Source organism: Vigna unguiculata, chromosome 11, assembly GCF_037176805.1.
Source record: "Vigna unguiculata cultivar grain cowpea cultivar isolate G323 ecotype 2 chromosome 11, ASM3717680v1, whole genome shotgun sequence".
NCBI lineage: Eukaryota > Viridiplantae > Streptophyta > Magnoliopsida > Fabales > Fabaceae > Vigna > Vigna unguiculata.
Window position 1 is genome coordinate 43,785,251 of NC_140802.1, and position 20,228 is coordinate 43,805,478.

The 20,228-nt window shown below is 30.8% G+C and overlaps 2 protein-coding genes across 3 annotated transcripts; one reads left to right on the top strand and one right to left on the bottom strand.

Annotated features, from left to right (window-relative positions):
• Positions 1–11,307: 11,307 nt before the first annotated feature.
• On the top strand, positions 11,308–14,276 carry HDR (4-hydroxy-3-methylbut-2-enyl diphosphate reductase). The gene is made up of 10 exons (XM_028053696.2): positions 11,308–11,633; positions 11,968–12,164; positions 12,342–12,521; positions 12,639–12,770; positions 12,863–12,937; positions 13,027–13,132; positions 13,232–13,326; positions 13,460–13,645; positions 13,733–13,819; positions 14,087–14,276. The coding sequence occupies exons 1-10, from the start codon at positions 11,369–11,371 to the stop codon at positions 14,150–14,152; spliced, it is 1,389 nt and encodes a 462-aa protein (XP_027909497.1). The 5' UTR covers positions 11,308–11,368; the 3' UTR covers positions 14,153–14,276.
• A 315-nt stretch (positions 14,277–14,591) lies between these two features.
• Positions 14,592–19,646, bottom strand: LOC114168769 (cytochrome c biogenesis protein family). 2 transcript variants are annotated; one of them, XM_028053698.2, is made up of 9 exons: positions 19,137–19,646; positions 17,486–17,705; positions 17,293–17,404; positions 16,405–16,677; positions 16,014–16,279; positions 15,766–15,922; positions 15,595–15,678; positions 15,161–15,341; positions 14,592–14,800 (listed from the first exon to the last, which is right to left on the bottom strand). In XM_028053698.2, the coding sequence occupies exons 1-8, from the start codon at positions 19,567–19,569 to the stop codon at positions 15,186–15,188; spliced, it is 1,701 nt and encodes a 566-aa protein (XP_027909499.2). In that variant the 5' UTR covers positions 19,570–19,646; the 3' UTR covers positions 14,592–14,800; positions 15,161–15,185. The 2 variants fall into 2 exon arrangements, with proteins under 2 accessions (XP_027909499.2, XP_027909498.2); XM_028053697.2 differs by having other exon boundaries at positions 14,592–15,341.
• Positions 19,647–20,228: the final 582 nt, after the last annotated feature.

A 20,228-nucleotide genomic window follows, 5' to 3' on the forward strand; every position in this document is an offset into this window, starting at 1 on the left:
ACACATAGTCGAGTTATATATTTCATGTCCCAGGTACACTTCAAAATCAATACTTAATATATTCCGATCTTATTTTATTAAATATAAATCCGCTAAATTAAAAATTAATTAAAAAATTGGATAGTATAATTTAAAACACATACAGGTTATATTATAATTCATCGTAGAGTTTCAGATATCATAAAAAAAACATTTATCATTTAAAAATAAAATAAAATGAAATAATATATATATATATATATATATATATATATATATTACGTTATGTTTGTAAAATGAAACACCCAATTTTTTAAAATATATTGGAATAAAATGTAAGTTGTACATTTGCAATACAAAAATACTATGACAAGAATTTTAAAATTTAGGCTTAAATAGTCATTTGATCCTAATTTTGGTGGACTTTTTTCACTTTGGTCATACTTTTGAAATTGTTTTCAATTTGGTCCTACCTTTCGTTAAATTTTTTCAATTAACTTCTTTTCGTTAACTCCGTTTAAATGATTAACGGAACAGTGGCCAACATGGTTATTTTCTGTGACGTGGATTGTTGTTCAGTGACATGTCCGTTTTCACTGCATGCATAGAGCAGATGTTATAATTGAAAATTAGGGTTTGTGTATTCTTGAATTGTGATTGTCTTCCATCCATCTTCAGCTGAAAAGGAATGTCTCGTGGGGCATCTTCCTCTTCTTGCAATAGATGGGTTCACCGAGCTTGCAATTCATGCCATGGTGGTTCTAGGGTTTCAGGCTCACCCCCAATTTGCGATTGCGGAGACATTGCAATGGTGCGCACAACTAGAACTACAAAGAACTTGGTTAAACAATTTTGGGGCTGTGCGAACTTTAAGGTTTGTTTCTCATTGTTTCACTTTCAGTGTTTCACTTTCATCTTCTTTTTCTGTTTGCAGAGACGTCAATAAACCCTAATCATTAACACTAATCCCAAACAATACTTAGCAAAAATCAAACCCTAAACCAAAACATACCTCTGTGAACAACACCTTCAACCCTCCGCCAACGATTCTACAAAGATCAGCGTCAATTGGATGGCAGAAGTTTATCTGAAATGGCCAATTGAAAGATATCCCCAAATCGACGAACTAATCCCCAATTGGACACCAAATCCCCCAATTCGACAAACACAACCATAAACCCAATTCAATTAACCTAAACCCTAAATGATTCTGCAATTACAATTAAATGGTCAGCATAGTAATTAAACAGACACGTCATTGAACAGCAATCCACGTCACAAAAAATAACCATGCTGGTCACTGTTCCGTTAACCATTTAGACGGAGTTAACGAAAAGGAGTTAATTGAAAAAATTTAACGAAAGGTAGGACCAAATTAAAAACAAGTTCAGAAGTAGGACCAAAGTGAAAAAAATCGACCAAAACTAGGACCAAATGACTATTTATGCCTAAAATTTACGACTCACAAAATTATAATGATGTGAGAGAGTTGCCTTAATTTATGAGAGAACTTAATAAATATAAGTACTTCTATCTCTTTTTCCCAAATCTTTCTTTTCTTGTCTTACACATTTTGATAGTTAACAGATAAAAAAAAAACTTATATTAAAGGCAAAATTCTTACTTTTTTTTCGTTTAACTAAGTGTCAATTTTAAAAAAAAAATTCTCATAATCTATAATCCTCTTTATTTTATTAAATCACATTTAAACTTATATTTTGTTGGAAAAAAATGCATTATCAATAAAAATTCTTACCGTCAGAAAATAACACTATGTGAAAATTTGTACAACCCATAGACTACCATCCCATGCCTTTTGACTTCAAGTACACCCACACTTTCCAAAACAAAAATTAAACTCAAATCTCACAACACTATAAGAAAAGTCAAATACAAAGTTAAAGTGTGTTTAATTGAGGCAAAGAACATCATAGACTTAGAGCCCATTATATAGTCACTAACACTCACTCCCTTGGTTATCCTAGGCAATGTGAGACTTTTCAAGACGTGTTATTTTCATCAACCCAACATTTGGTGGGCATTGTTGTGGGTTGCACAACTGTCCTATGGCAGAGACCAGGTGGGCTAAGTCGCAATCGAAGAGTGAGATTTCTAGTAGAACAATTGTTGAGGAGGAGATTGTTGTAGGTGCCATCAATTGTCCTGTGGCAGAGATCAAGTGGATCGAATCACAATCGAATCATAGTGTTTAGACTATTACACTCTTAAATAAAAAGAGTTGTACCCTAACTATTGATTATATCTCTTAATCTAATGGGTAAATGCTCGATCTAATATATATATATATATATATATATATATATATATATATATATATATATATATATATATATATATATATTATTAAACATATTTATTTGTTAAATCAAATACAAATTCACATTTAATAAAAAATAATATTCAAAAAGTAAGATTTAGTAATTAAAAATGTACAAATTAAAGCATCTTTAGTGATGTTAACGTAAACAAGTAACTTGATTTTAAGTAACCTAAAAGGTTTTCACTTCAATAAAAAATTATTGTTTTATAAGTATACAATAGGCTGTGATGCTCCATGGGAATATATGAACTTTTCAGAGACAGAGAGAAGAAGTTTGTTTTAATTTGAGTGTATCAGTAGCAATGCAGTGTGTTTTATTCTCTGGTACAAAATGTAGTCTTTCCCAGAATTTATTTTATAATCCGAACCATATTTTACATATGATTTCAAATCTTTATTTTATGATGAGAATTCTCGTTATAAATTTGGTTTAATTATGTGTTAATTATGTTTTAAATTTCATGTGAGAACTTTCAATTGAATCCATTAATTAATTTTTATGATTTTTGAGTATTTAATAAATTTAAAATTTTCAATTAAATCTTCGGTTAAGTAATTAATATGGTTATTATTTTCCATGTTACTTTGTTAAATTGTTACTACATCTAATTTTATTATTTTTACTATTTTTAAAAAATTATAAATTATAATTTTATAATTTATTATTTTATAATTTTGTAATTTTATCATCATATCAGTATATTGTTATGATTTTATATCGTTATAATTAATTGACGAATTAATTATTTTATGTGACTCATTTGAAATATTATGATAGGCCGAATGTGTTTAATAAAATATAAGGACCTATTGGTTATTATGAGAAGTCAAACTAAAATAAAATAAAGATAAAATAAAATTCAGCCCAATTTGATGGGCGTTCGCTTATAAAAAGGATCAGGGTTTTGTCTCCGGCAATAAGGTTATTTAATAGTAAGTCATGAAGAACGTGTAAGAGAAAAAAGAAAAAGCCATCAAGAACTTAGGAGAGAATAAAGAAAAGCAAAGAGATAGATTGGAAAATGGCGGTTAGAGAACAAATAAATTGAAGAAAACATTCTCATAGGATCTCTTATGATTTATGTTTGTGAATGTGCGGTTGGAGAACAAACACATTCTCGTTGGATTTCTTATAGATCAAGGTTAGTATCTTACTATGGATGTGTGAGAATCAAGAATCGTAAGATCCTATACTAGTTTTCTATTATGAACTGATAGTATGAAAACTACAATTTATTTACATATATCATCATAATGTTGTATTCTTATCGCTTATCATCATAATGTTATTATTTTCCATGTTACTTTGTTAAGCTGTCACTACACTTAATTTTATTATTTTACTATTTTTAAAAAATTATAAATTATAAATTATAATTTTATAATTTATTATTTTATAATTTTGTAATTTTATCGTCATATCATTATAGTGTTAGGATTTTATATCGTTATAATTAATTGACGAATTAATTCTATTATGTGACTCATTTGAAATATTATGATAGGCCTGAATGTGTTTAATAAAATATAAGGACCTATTGGTTATTACGAGAAGTCAAAATAAAATAAAATAAAATTTGGCCCAACTTGATGGGCGTTGACTTATAAAAAGGATTAGGGTTTTTGCTTATTGCTTATCACTTATCGCTTATCGCTTATCATTCCCTTCTCGCTTATCGCTTATCATCCTTTTATCGCTTATCGCTTATCATCCCCTTATCGCTTTCGCTTATCATCCCCTTATCGCTTATCATCCTCTTATCGCTTATTGCTTATCATCCCCTTATCGCTTATCGCTTATCATTTCCTTATCGCTTATCTCTTATCATCCCTTTATCGCTTATCGCTTATCGCTTATCATCCCCTTATCGCTTATCATCTCCTTATCGCTTATCGCTTATCATGCCCTTATCGCTTATCGCTTATCATCCCCTTATCCCTTATCGCTTATCATCCCCTTATCCCTTATCGCTTATCGCTTATCATTATCTTATCGCTTATCATCCCTTTATCGCTTATCGCTTATCCCTTATTATCCCCTTATCACTTATCCCTTATCATCCGCTTATCGCTTATCATCCCCTTATCGCTTATCGCTTATCATCCACTTATTGCTTATCATCCCCTTACGCTTACCCCTTATCGTTTATCGCTTATTCCTTATCATTTATCGCTTATCACATCCCCTTATCGCTTATCACATCCTCTTATCGTTTATCGCTTATCCCTTATCATCCCCTTATCGCTTATCACTTATCATCCCCCTATCGTTTATCGCTTATCCCTTATCATCCCCTTATCGCTTATCACTTATAATCCCCTTATCTCTTATCACTCCCTTATCATTTATCGCTTATCCCTTATCATCCCCTTATCGCTTATCACTTATCATCCCCTTATCGCTGATCATCCCCTTATCGTTTCTCGTTTATCCCTTATCATTCTCTTATCATTTATCATCCCCTTATCGCTTATCGGTTATCCCTTATCATCCCTTTATCGGTTATCCCTTATCGTTTATCATCCCCTTTATTGTTTATCGCTTATAATAAATTTGACTATAATTTTATTATAATTATATACATTTCGAATTAGGATATTAAATAAATTTTAACTATTACCAAAATATTTATTAAATTTGCAAACATTAATGAAATTGTAATTTATAAAATGTAAAAATATTTAAAAAACATATATATTCAAATTAAAAATTATTTTAAATATCTATTTACTTCAATTTTTTAAATTCTAATGAAATTTCGTTTTTTATATACTAATAAAAGTTATATTACATCAAATATGTACATCCTCATTTTCATCTCCATCCTCATACCCAATTCAAAAAGTCGTGTATTTTCTATATCTATAATTATACTTAGTCAATGCAGAGATTTCTCGTCAGAATATGTACAAGTTCAGACAATATTAAGGAAACCAAATTTATTTGTCATCTCTACTTAACCATCACATCACTAATTTAGCAAAGGTTGTGAACAACTAGGATTCAATTAAAATAATTAAATTTATTGAGTAATCAATAAACTATAAAAAATTATTAGAGATTCAATTAAAAATTTTCAAAATTTTACTGGAAACTTAAAACATAATTATACCTACATTTTTTTTTGGTAAACATTCAAATTGGTTAGTAAAAGAGAAATAAACCAACATCTTAAATTGTAATTATAATATGTATAAATGAAGTTACATATTTATAAATATTTTTAATTAAATATGTACAAAATTGTGCATTTATTAACGAAATATTAAATATTAAATAATTCGTATTAAAAAATGTTTAGTATTAAATATGAGTACTTAATTTTTTTATTTAATAGGATGATTTATGTACTCACTTGATTTAACTTACCCAAATTTTATTAAAGAAAACAAAATTAGGATACAATAATATTATGAATTTCAATTCGTAAGAGTATGTTTAATGCAGATTCTAAATAAATTTTCTAAACTAAAGACTTGGGTTTAAATAGAAAAGTTATATATATATATATATATATATATATATATATATATATATATATATATATATATATAATTAATATGGTGTCATTAAATTAATGTTTTAAGTTGTAAAATTAAAGTACAAAGAAAAACCATTAAATAAGATATTATTATTGAAATAAAACTTGCAATAAAATTTTAAAAAATAATTGACGTAATAGGAGTTTGATAAAATAAACTAAAACTTCATAAAAACATCCTATAATACTTTTATATTATGATTTATGATGCACCGATATTTCAATTTGGGTCACGTATCCGTATCTGACACGTATCGTGTCGAATACGGATACGGGTATCCACGGGTACGAATACTATGATTCTCGTACTCGTCCCGTTAACATGCGGGTATCAACAATATTCGTACCCGCGGGTAGCGGGTATCCATTTTTAATATCTGTTTTCTACCCGTTGTAGGTTTTATTCGCGGATACTCATGGATACAAATTTTTTTGACATTCCTAGTATAATTGTTTTTTAACTTTTAGGATTTGTTTAACAGATAGATTTGAGAGAAAATAGATGAATTTAAGTGGTTTTAAAGGATTTATGATCTATTCGCTTGATATGATGTGCGTAGATGAATAATTTTTTGAAAAGATTTGCTCAATTAATCTTGTTCTTTTTGAAAGATTTGAGATGATATGCAGGTGTAAATTTGAAAGATAGTCATCTCTCCAAATAAAGAATATTTGGAAGATCGATAGATTTATCTTTAATTATTATACATATAATTATTATTATATATTGAATAAATAATAATATGTAAATAATTATATTATCTAATTAATAATATATAATAATTATTATAATAAATACTGATAATAATTTTTTATTATAATAAATAATAATAAATAAATATAATAAAATATTAATTTTATCTATCATATCAATCTATTCATTTACAAATTTTTACACACTTCACTCTCAAATCCACTTACTTTACCTTCAAATCTCTTAAAAGAAACAACTAAAATTTATTCACTCAAATTCACACAAATTCATTCAAATTAATCCAAATCCACTATTTCAATAGAACACACCTTTAGGGCATGTTCACTTGAGTAATGAATTTGAGGGAGATGGAGTGGATGGGTTTGAGTGAATTTAAGAGTGAAATGTGTGTTATTTTTTTTTAAGAGATTTATAGGTGATTGTGAGTGAATTTAGAATAAAAGTTTGTGAGTGATTTGATTGATGTGATAGATTAAAAAAAAAATATTTTAACAAATGTATAAAGTAGATTACCATATTGCCCTTTATGTAATAAGTAGTGTAAATTAGTATTTGTATCCGTTACAATTTTTTTTAAAATTTTTTACTACTACAATTGAAAGAAAGAAATTATAAAAATTAATAAAATAATTTATTTTTTCATAGCATATTGTAAAAAATGTTACATAGGAATTGTGGAAGGCATTTTATTTTAAATAATATTAATAGTATGGAAGAATCTCACTCTCCAAGTTCACTAGATCCGTTCCAAGCAACAAAGGATTGGATCTACCATGTTGGGATCGATTCCAACGAACCACAGATTGATCCACTCTACACTTAAACTTCCCAGATCTGTTCCAGACAACCATGGGATTGGATCCAAAGACCCATGGATCGTTGGATTGCAACAACTTGCATCACGAAATCATGAACAACACAACTTCATGCATGGATTCACACTCCATTAAACCATGTTCTCCTCCATTACCATTCACATTTCATCATATGATCTATGCACCAACATACCAAGCTCTACATTGCTACATACAACACATGAACAAATCGTGAGACCCAAGGTAAAACAATCATTGTTGCAATAATCCCCTCAAATCTGCTATACACCCAAGAGATTACAAAATAGATGGATCTCGCAAATCACTGCAATCACTCACCCCTGATTCAACCCAAACGAACGTTGTTGTCACCTGTTAATCCATCTTTTACTTTCGTTTCAAATAGAGAATTGTTTAAAGTGAACAAACCCTTAGAGATGAGTGTGAATATATTTGAAAATAAAGTTTATAAGAGTTTATGAGTGATTTGATTGATGTGATAGATTAAAAAAATATTTTAAAAGATATAAAAGATAGATTAGCATACCGTCCTTTATGTAATAAGTAGTATAAATTAGTATTTGTATGGGTTATAATTATTTTTAATTTTTTTTATTACTACAAGTGAAAGAAATAAATTATAAAAATTAATAAAATAATTTAATTTTTCATAGTATATTGTAAAAATATGTTACAAAGCAATTGTGAAAGGCATTTTATTTTAAATAATAACAATAATATGGAAGACTATTATAGAATCCACTCTCCAAGTTCACCAAACTCGAATCTAGTATGTTGGGATTGATTCCAACCATCCACGAATCGATCCATTCTACTCTCAAACTTACCAAATCTATTCCAGACAATCATGGGATCAGATCCAAAGACCTATAGACCGATCCTTAAGTGGATTGCCACAACTTGCACCGTAAAGTCATGAACAACACAACTTCATGCATGATTCACACTCCATTATTGACTACCATGTTCTTCTTCATTACCATCCATAGTCACATTTTTCATATGAATCACGCACACATACAAATATAGACAATAAAGAAAACAATAAAAATAACTCACCACAAATGTAACATGTGAATAAATCATGACCTAAGATAAAAGAGTCTTTACTATAATAATTCTCTTAAATTCGCTTTACCCATTTAATTAAAGAAAGAGTGCATCTAACAAATCGCTGCAATCACTCACCCTTATTTCAACCCGAACTCGAAAGAACTCTCAATTACCTGATAATCCATCCTTCAAATAGAAAATCTTTTAAAGCGAAGAGTCCATTACTACTTTAAATAACTACTTACTTTATTTACAATACAAAAAAGTCACAAATAATAAACAACAAACTAAAGTAAACTAAATATTTCAATTTAAAATCTGAAGATTGTTCACATAATTTATTTCACAAATAATGAACAAATAAAAAATTTAAATAAAATAATTTTTAATTTAAAAAACTTAAGGATACAATTTTATATGTAATTTGTCTGTTTTGCAAATACACCTGATATTTGAATCGTGTGAACCTGAGTTAAAGAGTTTGCATCCTCAAAATATCCAAATTAAAAACTTGCCGAACCCGACATATCTGCGAGCAAACAGTTCATACAGGTACCATACGAGGTTCAATTCAAATACCTACTACGTATTATCTTCTTCTCAAACATTTTTTTTTCTAAAATAATTTAATGAAACTTTGACCTGGTGAAGAGAAAATAATTATTTAATCTAGGGTGCTTCTTTAGTCAATAATGACCAAGTCCTAACATTTTTCTCTTCACAATATTATGCTTTGTGCTTCCAAATCAATAAAGTCTTCACACATACACATATTGACGAGATAAATTAAAAAAAAATGTTTTCCTTCACTTTTTAAAGGAAATTTTGTTTTTCTATACGTTATTTTTTATAATTTTGGGATAAAAAAAGGAAATTTTATAGATTTTTATTTAAAATTACATTAAAAATAGAACAATTAAATACTATCGTGAAAGAATCTTAATATATTAATTAGACTATTGTTCTGAAATTATGAGCTGTTGTACAGTCAAAGACGCTACAACAAATAAAGTCAAAGCTACCCGATTTTGAAAACCCTAATGAAAATTTAAACATAGTTTTACGCAGCCAGACAACAAAATAAAAAAAAATAAAATCTTGACCTTATTGGTGATATTTTTTTTACTTAATTTGCAGATATTTTTATGGATGAAGCTTCTAGGAAAAGAGAAAAAAAAAACAATATTCGAGGTTGGATAAAGTTCAAATTCCTATTATTTATTTTAATAAAATAATAAATTCTCATTATAGTCTTTTTAACAGTTCATGCCACTTGTTACGCATGCAGCACCTACCTAGTTTTTGTCCTATTAAATTAGACTCAGCTTTTAAGAAACTAGGCGCGGTCTTTTAAGCACATGAATTGTATTTTAAGTAATTTTAGTCTGCTTTAATATCAAAAATATCTCTTAATAATATATTTTTCAACTCAATAAATAAGATATTGGATGACATGATATTATATTTATATTAAATAAATTAATTTCTTGAAGTATATATTATTAAAGATATGGATATTGCCCAATTTTAGTGAAGTCATATTTAATTTAAAATAAATGATTCTATTAAATTTTGCACTAGATGATAAAAGCATAAATAATATTTATCATAATTCACGAAAATTTCTTTGTTTAGCTCTAAAAGTTAAATAAAATTTTTCAATTACATAAATAGTTGTGTAATAGCTGTCTCCAAGAAAAGTTAATTATTTTTTCAACCGTTTGCTTATCCAATTAAATAGCAACAGTAATTACTGGCATTGATCACACGTGTCAGTACGTGTCAGTAAAAGGAGTGTTTTTGACACACTCTTTAAGGATTATAAGAGACATGTGAAATTTCAATATTTTGAATTCTTAATTAATATTTAATGTGTTTTTTTTTCTTTCTCTGTTAAATTATTTTAGAGAAAAATAAATTATTTAGAGTATTGTAAGAAATTGGGTGGCAGCCTACTCACCACTCTTTAAAGTAAAAAATAAAATAAAACTATTTTTTCTTATTCTGAAAACTTCCTTAAAAAGCTGCTTTAGAGATGTCTAGTTTATTCTAAAATGACACATCAATAAAAAAATATGTGGTAATATTTTTATGTTTTTATTTTTTTGTTAATTACTTTATATGTATATAACAATTATTGAAGTAGTATGATGAATCTCTTTACTTTATCCACCACCTTAAGGTGTGTTTGGTGATCAGTTGCATTCAATGCAACTTCAGAATCTACTTTTCTTGGAATACCAAAAACCCCCTTGAAAGGGATTTAAATGGTTTTCCAAACACACATTATCTTGTACAGAGGCTAATTTGGCATTAATATTAGTTATATTTCAATTTCACCTCACTTTAATCTAATTTAATATTTTATGTTGTCTAAAAAAAAAAAAACTATACTTGTGATTTAACTATAGAACATGTTAGGTTCATTTCTACATTGAAAGGATAAATTGTATCAATGCATCTCTTGGTAACCCTAAACAAAGAAAAAAATGGGATTTTTTTTATCATAAATGAAAATTAAGATCATTAAAAGGGGATTTTTTTTTTTTTTTATCTTTGTAGAGTCAGGAAACAAATAAAAGAAAAAAAAAATTTAATCCAAGTCACGGGGCATTGGGAAGGGTTTAATATGGTCAGCATCCTAGTCAGCTCAAAAAACAACGGGAACCTAACCAGAAAAAAGGAAACATTATAAAAAAACAAATTTCAAAATGAAGTGTAAGATTTCATATTACATTTCATTATATTAATGTATAATAATAATAATATAAAAAAAGGCTGCTTTGAACAAAAAAAATAAAAAAAATAAAGAAAAGTTGAAAATAAAACAGGGAAGACGAGTTTGCAGCCATAAAAAACTGACGCACATTGAGACATTGTTGTGTTGGGTTGAAGTTCTGTAATGCTATCTGTCATGGCTTTCTCTGCGCATCTTTGCCGTCTCCCTGCCTCACGTGCCGACATCGCTTTACCAGAATCTCTCACCAGAATCCGATGCCGGAAACCTTTCTCCATCCGATGCTCCGGCGATTCCCCTTCTGCGTCTGTGGATTCCGAGTTCAACCCGAAGTTGTTTCGGAAGAATCTTACTCGGAGTAAGAATTATAACCGCAAAGGCTTTGGGTACAAGGAAGAGACCCTCCAACTCATGAATCGCGAATACACCAGTACGTCTCCTTAGATTGAGTTCAGAATTGGTGCTTGACTTCTTTTGATGTGATTTTGAATTGATTTGCATGAAAAAGCTTGGTACTTTCTTTCTGGGCATGCGTTTATTTGGGTTCCGAGTTAGGGGGGAGAGAGATTGGATAACTTGTCGTTGGTTGTATTCTTGTGTTGGGACGGTTTTCTTACGTTTCATGGAAATTGAACTCTTAGTTAATTTTTAGCTGTTTTTATTGTTGGGGGTTTACCTGAGATATGCTCCTGTGTAATTGCATGTCATGTTTTCTTAGTTGTTGTACTGATTTTTTTCATGTGTACTATTTTTTGTAATTGTAGGTGACATCATTAAGACTTTGAAGGAAAATGGGTTCGAGTATACATGGGGTAATGTCACAGTGAAGCTGGCTGAAGCATTTGGATTCTGTTGGGGAGTCGAGAGGGCTGTTCAAATTGCTTACGAGGCCAGAAAACAGTTTCCTACTGAGACAATATGGCTCACCAATGAAATCATCCACAATCCTACCGTTTCTAAGGTCTCTTTGGATTTTCTTCCCCATCAATAATGTCGATTTTTTTAATAGGTAGTTTGAAGTTATGCCATTGTTCAGGAAGTTGGTAAAAAAGTTTATTCATGTCCTGAATTTGATGGTCGATTGCCGCCCTTTTTCTTGAACACACTGTTTTCTAATGTTGATAAGTTATTAATGCAGAGGCTAGAGGATATGAAAGTTCAGAATGTTCCTCTGGAAGACGGTTCTAAACAATTTGATGTTATCGACAACGGTGATGTAGTCATCTTGCCAGCTTTTGGAGCAGCAGTGGAAGAGATGTTAACTTTGAGTGAGAAAAATGTTCGGATTGTTGATACAACTTGTCCATGGGTTGCAAAGGTGCTCTTTTTTTTTGTATATATGGTTTGATATTGTGCTGATTTACATAACTCCAATTCATACTGTCATGTATCAGCAAATACTGAGATTTGTTTCTTCAATAAATTGTCTTTTAAGGTATGGAATTCTGTTGAAAAGCACAAGCAAGGAGATTATACCTCTGTAATTCATGGTAAATACGCCCATGAGGAAACTGTGGCAACTGCTTCTTTTGCTGGAAAATATATAATTGTGAAGAATATGTCAGAGGTCTGTCCTAAGTTGCTGCTATGCTCAATTTGTGTGTGGTGAATGCCTTCAAGAATTTGTTGTAATTTTTATATGACTTTTACTTTATACAGGCTGAATATGTTTGTGACTATGTTCTTGGTGGTGAACTTAACGGGTCCAGTTCAACCAAAGAAGCATTGTTAGAGGTACGGTTTTGTTATCATGTGACTAATCTTGTTTTCTAAATCCTGTGGTTTTCACTGTCATGATTATTTACTTATTTATTTATGTGCAGAAATTTAAATTTGCTGTTTCCAAGGGGTTTGATCCAGACAAGGACCTGATAAAGCTTGGCATCGCAAATCAGACAACGATGCTCAAGGGAGAGACAGAAGAGATTGGTTTGTATTTTTTTTGGGAGGGTGTGTTGTGGGTAGTGTGTACCTCACGTATCTTTATCATAAATCCTTATGGAATTTATTTTACTGAACATTTCGCAGGGAAACTACTGGAGAGAACTATGATGCGCAAATATGGTGTGGAGAACATCAACGAGCACTTCATGAGCTTCAACACAATTTGTGATGCTACACAGGTGTGGTTTCACTCCCCTTGTCTATTGTGATGGGCATGCTTGTTAATTTAGCAGCATACATGACATAATTGCGGGTCAGTTCTGTTCTGTAAGCTTTCTGTCTATTCAACAGCTAAGTTGAATTTTCTTTCAGGAACGACAAGATGCTATGTACAAACTGGTGGAGGAACATGTGGATCTTATATTAGTAGTTGGTGGATGGAACTCTAGCAATACATCACACCTGCAAGAGATAGCTGAGGAATATGGAATCCCTTCTTATTGGATTGACAGTGATCAAAGAATTGGTCCCGGAAACAAAATAGCACACAAGTTGAACGTAAGCATGCATACAGAGATTTGTACCTTGTTAAAGTTATTAGCTCATTTTAGCTTTGTTATTGATAAGAATTTTCTGGACTATCAGCATGGAGAGCTAGTGGAGAAAGAAAACTGGTTGCCAGAAGGTCCAATAACAATTGGTGTAACATCTGGTGCATCCACTCCAGACAAGGTAAATTGTAGCCTTTCATTCTTCATTTTTGTGGATTTCTTCAGCATAGTTCTACATTTTTTAAACGTTTAGCAAATGTAGTTTTAGCTCCTATTTTAAACCATCGTGCTAAGTCCAACTCAGATGGTTACTTATCCATGAAATATCTGATACAAGTGACCTTGTCATATTTGTTTAAATTTCTAATGATGCGGTGTGCTTTCACTTTTTGTTAGTATTCTATTCATTGTCATTTAATACTATTTTGCATAATTGGTTTTCAAACAGGCTGTTGAAGATGCGCTCATCAAGGTTTTTGACTTGAAACGTAAAGAAGCTATGCAACTTGTGTAGAGTAGGTCTGCATACATACATTGTCAATGTATACATGAAACGAGGGATTTATTTCATAGGAGTTTTACAGCCCATGTATTGTTGAATTTATTATCAATAACAAAAGTTCAAGAGTTCTTATAAATGTTGCCATATTACCTTTATATTTTGGCTACAAGATCTCTGATTATGCCTTTGTCACTACAATGGAAATGGGAATATCTTAATACAATAAATGGAAAACACAAGAGTTTTCATCTTAGTGCAGTTACAATAGCAACCTGTACATTATGGACTAATCAAATTTAAAACAGAAAAAAGCTTGATTAGCAGAAGTCACACTCCGCGAGCATATAGATTAATCTTTTGCTTGTGAGTTTTGGGATATTTTGTGGACCAAGTTTATGAATAAAAAGATTTCAAATTCTACTTGATTCTCTTTTCAACTAAAATGAGGAGCTAAAACAACAAAACAGATACCAGTGTTGATTGAGTTGGCTCTATAGATAAAAAAAATACAGGAAATATACATGTATGTTGGACTGAGTGTACAGTAAATATACATGTATGTTGAACTGAGTGTATCTAAATAAGGTCATGCATTATAACTGTAAATGTTTTCTTGAGTTGCTTCTGGAAGGCATCCTTCGAGCATTTGTAAATCCTTAGCTGATCAAGTAACAGGGCACTTCATTGATGGAGTTTATGTATTTGTATGCCAAAGTACTTTATCAGTTCTATATAGGTCTAATTTGGATAAAATTTGCAATAACTACTTATGAACAAGAAATAAAGAAGTGAAATGAATTAAACTTCAACATGATAAAATCAACCAAAACATCCCCAACTTTTGAAAAAGGTTATGAAAAATTTGCAAAAAGGTTGAGATGCACAAGTTGATTTTAATTCATAAGTTTGATTCATTTACTTTTTGTTTTCTTTTCTGTAAGTGTTAATGAACAAATTTATCCAAATTGATCATAATAATCCATTATAAGTTGCAGTCATTCAACTGAAGAGCAACTTTACCCATCTTGATGTCTCAAGCCATAAGCTAACCACTAATGCTATCAGCTTGCTTAGGCAGAGTTGATTCAACAATTTCAGGGACTTTATCAAGTAAGAGGTTCATCTCCTCCGGAAACTCCATCTTTGCTCTGTTAGTCTTTCCTCCAATGAAGACTGTTGTTCCATCTTGTAAAGCCCATATCTGTGAGTTGACCAATAAAAAAATTGAAAAGGTCAATCATATGCAATTTTTCAGTCCTGGTCATATAAATCATGCTATTTGTTCAAAAATGTATGTGCTACTTTGACATTGACATTTCCTTGAATGGAAATTTTCAGATGATATAGCAATATTATTTAGCCAAAAGTCACTATCACTTGCTTCTTCGTCAGAAAAACGCCATTATCACATGGAGAGAGAATGGACAATGTCAAACAATTAGAAGAAAATTCACCTGTGAATGAGATAAATAGCTGATGCAAGTAGTGATCATTAGAGCACCAAATCCAGCATATACAACTGGCACACCAGGGTCAGTCTGTATAAATAAAACAATGAGTTAATGACAAAGTTGAAACACCTGCTCAATGTTGAGTTTAAGGTGGTTTTGACTTTAAGGTGGCACCTTCAAGTCCAAGCCACTACTTCCTATTGCATCAACAATGAGAATTTCTGAGCCATCAATATTGATTGGGAGCTTTGAATTAGGGCGTCTAACTCCCACAAATTTTCCTTCTTTATCATAAAGGACAATTGACTGTAGATCACGAGCAAGCATGGATCTAAAATTCAACACAACACAAGAAAGTAAAAGGGATGAGAAGAGAGATGAGGATGATGTTTTGGTATCACACCTAATTTCCAAAAACTTACATTCCCTTAACGTCAGGAGAGTTAATATCTCCAACCGGTAGAAAAGTACCATAAAGTTTCTTATCTCCATTGATCTGTAAAGGTGCCATAGCCAAGTTATACGGTCCTTCATTATCCTTAAGAATTTGCAGAGCCGAAATACTCCAATCTGTCTGATATATGGTGATACCACCGTATCTTAAAGGGTCATTTACACTGATTGTCTTCCTCATTACTTCTTTCCCATCCATGTTACGAAGGGAAAGATCAGTGTAGAACTGTGAAACCTGTAACATAAGCCAAGAATCAACATTTTAGAGACCTTTTCAGGCTGATATTTCATGAATAATAGTTCAATTGCAATTTCAAGTATCATTATGACAATTTCATAGAAAACAAAAATCTCTTTTACCTCTCCACTCTCATAATAATCCATGTAGAATCTGTTGACATGAATCTCTGTATTAAAAGCCTCAGTTGGAGAGGAGAGAAAGCCAGAAGGAACCAGAACATCACCAACAACAAAATTCAGCCCCTGGGGCACAGTGACCGAACCTCTGAAGCTCCCAGCAGCACTAACAGTTCCTCCAGCCATTACAAGTAACAGTGCTATATGAACTCCAACAGGGGCCAATCGACCTGCAAGTCCTTTAAAGGCATATAAAGATGGTCCTTTCAAGAATACCTGTCATCCAAAATTACACTTTTATCAGCCCAAAATTATTCAAGTTCAATGTTGGCCAGTAACAATGAGAATGAAGTAATATTTTATGGTAGTGAATATTAGGTTTTAAAGGGATAACATAACAACAGAAAAAAGGTTGGAAGAGCAAGGATGAGAATGTTAACATAGATAGATTTGTGAACAGTTTTATATAAACAAAAACAACATACAAAATGATTGCGTATGATGAGGCATTGGTGAGGCACCGATTGATGAAAGATGGCAAAAAAATCAGTTAAAGTGGTCTTAACATTTGTAAAGAAGATCACTAGACACACTGTTGAAAAGAGTATTGCATGGATTTTGAGTCTATGAAGAGAGAAACCTAAAAACAATTGAAGGGAATTGTTAAGAGAGATCTTATGATGAGTAAGTATATTAGTGATAATTTTGCCTTTAACTGACTCCAACAAAGTTATGTAAACCATGTAGCCAGTCTTAGTAACTGAAATAATGTTTTGTTGTTACTGTTGTTGGTTAATAAAAAATACTTTCGTAAATGTGTCCAATGGAATGTTTGATTCTAAAGGATATAAGGAAAAGCAAATAGTTGAACATGAGTAGGGGAACTACAACCTCGTATCCAGCTCCCATCAAAATAGTACCAACATCTTGGATTGATGCTCTTGGCAATGATTCTGAAAATTCTTGCTTGCGTATAGCCTCAGCAGAATGCAAAAATGACCATCTATGGAACAATTTAGGCCTTCAGTGGAAAAGAAACTTCCCAACTCAGGCATTATGGATACAGAAAAAGTGAGAAACTAACCTTCTAGAAACCGTGATGAGAGGGAGTTGAGTTGTGTATGTGCAGGCCATGAGTGATGCACCCAGGAGAGCCAACACTCCAAGAAATACAGGGGACGAAAACATGTGATCAAAACCAAGGGCGAGAATCCATCTCCAAGTAAAAAATCCAAACACAGGATTATCTTCAGGGTATTTCTGGATATAAAAGTCAGGAGCTTCACCTTGTTCAATAAATGTTCCTGGCATAGAAGGATAAGTTTAAGTCATTGTCATCATATTAAAGCAGATTTTGCAGTCACAGAAAACTGAAGTGATAGTATGTAAAGTTAAAATAGCATCCCTTAAGCCATTATAAGATCTCCCAAAAATTTTAGAAGCTTCTGCTTCATCATCGATCCTCTAAATAGTAACAAGGATAAACGTGACAAATATTTATACAGAGCACATTTTGATTTACCACGGACTTCACTACCAATAAAATAATCGGGTATGAGCTATAAGATCATGGTTTTATATGTTAGCAACAAAAGCTAAAGATGTTTGGTTCTTTTGAACGAACTTCTCATATACATGACTAGAAAAACTAGAATGAAAGTGAAATCAATTATTCTATAAACTAAAAATAACTTATACATAATTTGTAGAAGTTACTTTTGTATTAGTAACGATAAAATTATAGTTTTAACCGAGGCATAAGCTAATATAGCTTATAGAAAAATTAATTTTTTCTTTCTCTTCTAAGTGTTATGGATGAGTTTTCTCTCCACATGCCCCTTGTCTCTAAAAGAATTCTAATGTTAATCTTCTAGAATACACTTAGTCAAGAAAAATTAGATAGTTCACTCGAAGTTCTATATTTCTATATTTTAATCTTCTTGTTGCAATTGCAGTTACAAAAAGAGAGGGAAAGAGAAAGAATCTCAATTAAGGAACACTCTTAATTCAAATATCTAAAAAGAGCCCATTGAATTAGAGAAAAAGGGACTGAAAGAGAATCGAACAAACTAATCATGTATATCTTCTAGGAACTGGTTTCATCACAATAGGCAAAGATGAATTCACAAAGACCACCATTTGTTTGTTTCGAGTAAACATTTCATGTTTTCATATTCTATTCTACTATCAATTACAAAATGGTACTCATTTCGTCCCTTTGTACATATAAATCAACAACAAACTTTCATGATTTTAATAAAATATTAAAATTGCTTATTATTTTTATGTCTATATTTAAATTAATCATACATTAGATAAAGGATGAAGGTTTAAATAACTAAAGAATAATTTATGTCGTCTTAAACTTTAAAAATGATAGCTAAAATAGAAAAATAAAAAATACGACACTTCAAATATATAAAAACACAGTTTTTACATTGCCCAAACTACAAAATTACTCCCTACATCACTATTCATAACATTTTTCTCAGAAATTTGCTGTAAGATATTTTTAGTTGAATGATGCACTAATTATATTTTCCCTAAAATTCTCTTAATTAATTGACAATGTTTGTATATTTACATCTTACAAAATTGTATGCTTAATGAAGAAAAACAGTGGAAAGGTTTGGATACTTAATGCATACTAATGACTTATCATTGAAGCATAGGTAACATATGGTTAATTGATAGTAATAGAAAGAAAAGAGGAAAAGTGAAGCATATATGCATACCCAAAGCCATCAAAGCAGCAGCAGCAAACATGTCCGCAATAGCCAGTGGCAAACTAGAGAGAATCTGCAAAGTCTTTCTTCTGAGCATGTTGAGCAACCCAAAAGGGCCTCCCTTTTTTTTCTTTGAGCTTTGTGGAACATTCCCAGTGTCACCATTGGTGACATCATCCTCAGTGAGTGGTGGAGGGGAAGCTTCTGATAAGACAATCTTCTGGGCAACGCTCTTCCCTTTGTTTTCCACATCTCGAGAGCTTTTCAGCTTGCAGCTGATGGTGAATGGAAGCTTGTGAGCTCTGTTTGCGGCGTGGCCATGGACGTTGTACGGTTGTGAGAATGGATTGAATTTGAAGAAGGGATGAAAGATAGGGACTTTGAGGAAATGGGTATTGGGAAGACATGGATTTGTGGAGTTTATGGCACTCAAAGCCTTCATGGATCCAAGCTTCGAGAACACTGTGTGTTGAGGATTCTTGATTAGCTCTCTGCGTGTCACCCATAACGACCACACCAGTTTCTTTATCCATATGCTAGATATTTCTATATAATATATAAAATAATAAACAAGAACTCTTTTTTAAATTACTTCACATAAGAATTTTTTAAGATAACGAATATTATTGTTATTCCTGTTGATACTCTTTTGATTTTATAAGGCGCATTTTTCTGTAACAAAAGAAAAATGTGCTTTTCAAATATAAGCAAGTTTTTTTTTATTATAAGAGTATATAAATATAAAAATTCAAATTATATAAAAGTTTGTATGCCTCATCATTTTTAAGATAAAATCACAGACTCAATGGTTAGATTAGTAATTTTTTCACATGATAAAAATTACAGGTTGGAGTAAGTGTAGAGTAAATTAACTCCTTCCCTTTACTGTGACAATATATTATAGAAAAAGGATGTGATGAAAAGAATAAAGTGTGCATATAAATTAAATTTAAAAATAATTTAAAACCAAAAAGGAGAGGAAAAATAAAATATTAAAGTATAATCACTTTAATTACAAACTTTCTAAAATTATTATTTAAAGTGTGGTTGAAAGGAAAGACTTATCTAAAGATCTAATTTTTTAACTTGCAAGATAAAAAA

What these genes read in the sequence shown, in the direction of transcription:
- HDR (XM_028053696.2), top strand. Translation starts at nt 11,369, where the DNA reads ATGCTATCTGTCATGGCTTTCTCTGCGCATCTTTGCCGTCTCCCTGCC. An exon ending in TTGTGAAGAATATGTCAGAG is followed by an intron (nt 12,771 to 12,862) that starts GTCTGTCCTAAG and finishes TACTTTATACAG; the next exon opens with GCTGAATATGTTTGTGACTA. An exon ending in AAATAGCACACAAGTTGAAC is followed by an intron (nt 13,646 to 13,732) that starts GTAAGCATGCAT and finishes CTGGACTATCAG; the next exon opens with CATGGAGAGCTAGTGGAGAA.
- LOC114168769 (XM_028053698.2), bottom strand. Translation starts at nt 19,569, where the DNA reads ATGAAGGCTTTGAGTGCCATAAACTCCACAAATCCATGTCTTCCCAAT. An exon ending in TGATGGGAGCTGGATACGAG is followed by an intron (nt 16,678 to 17,292) that starts GTTGTAGTTCCC and finishes TTTGGATGACAG; the next exon opens with GTATTCTTGAAAGGACCATC. An exon ending in GCTATTTATCTCATTCACAG is followed by an intron (nt 15,342 to 15,594) that starts GTGAATTTTCTT and finishes GTCAACTCACAG; the next exon opens with ATATGGGCTTTACAAGATGG.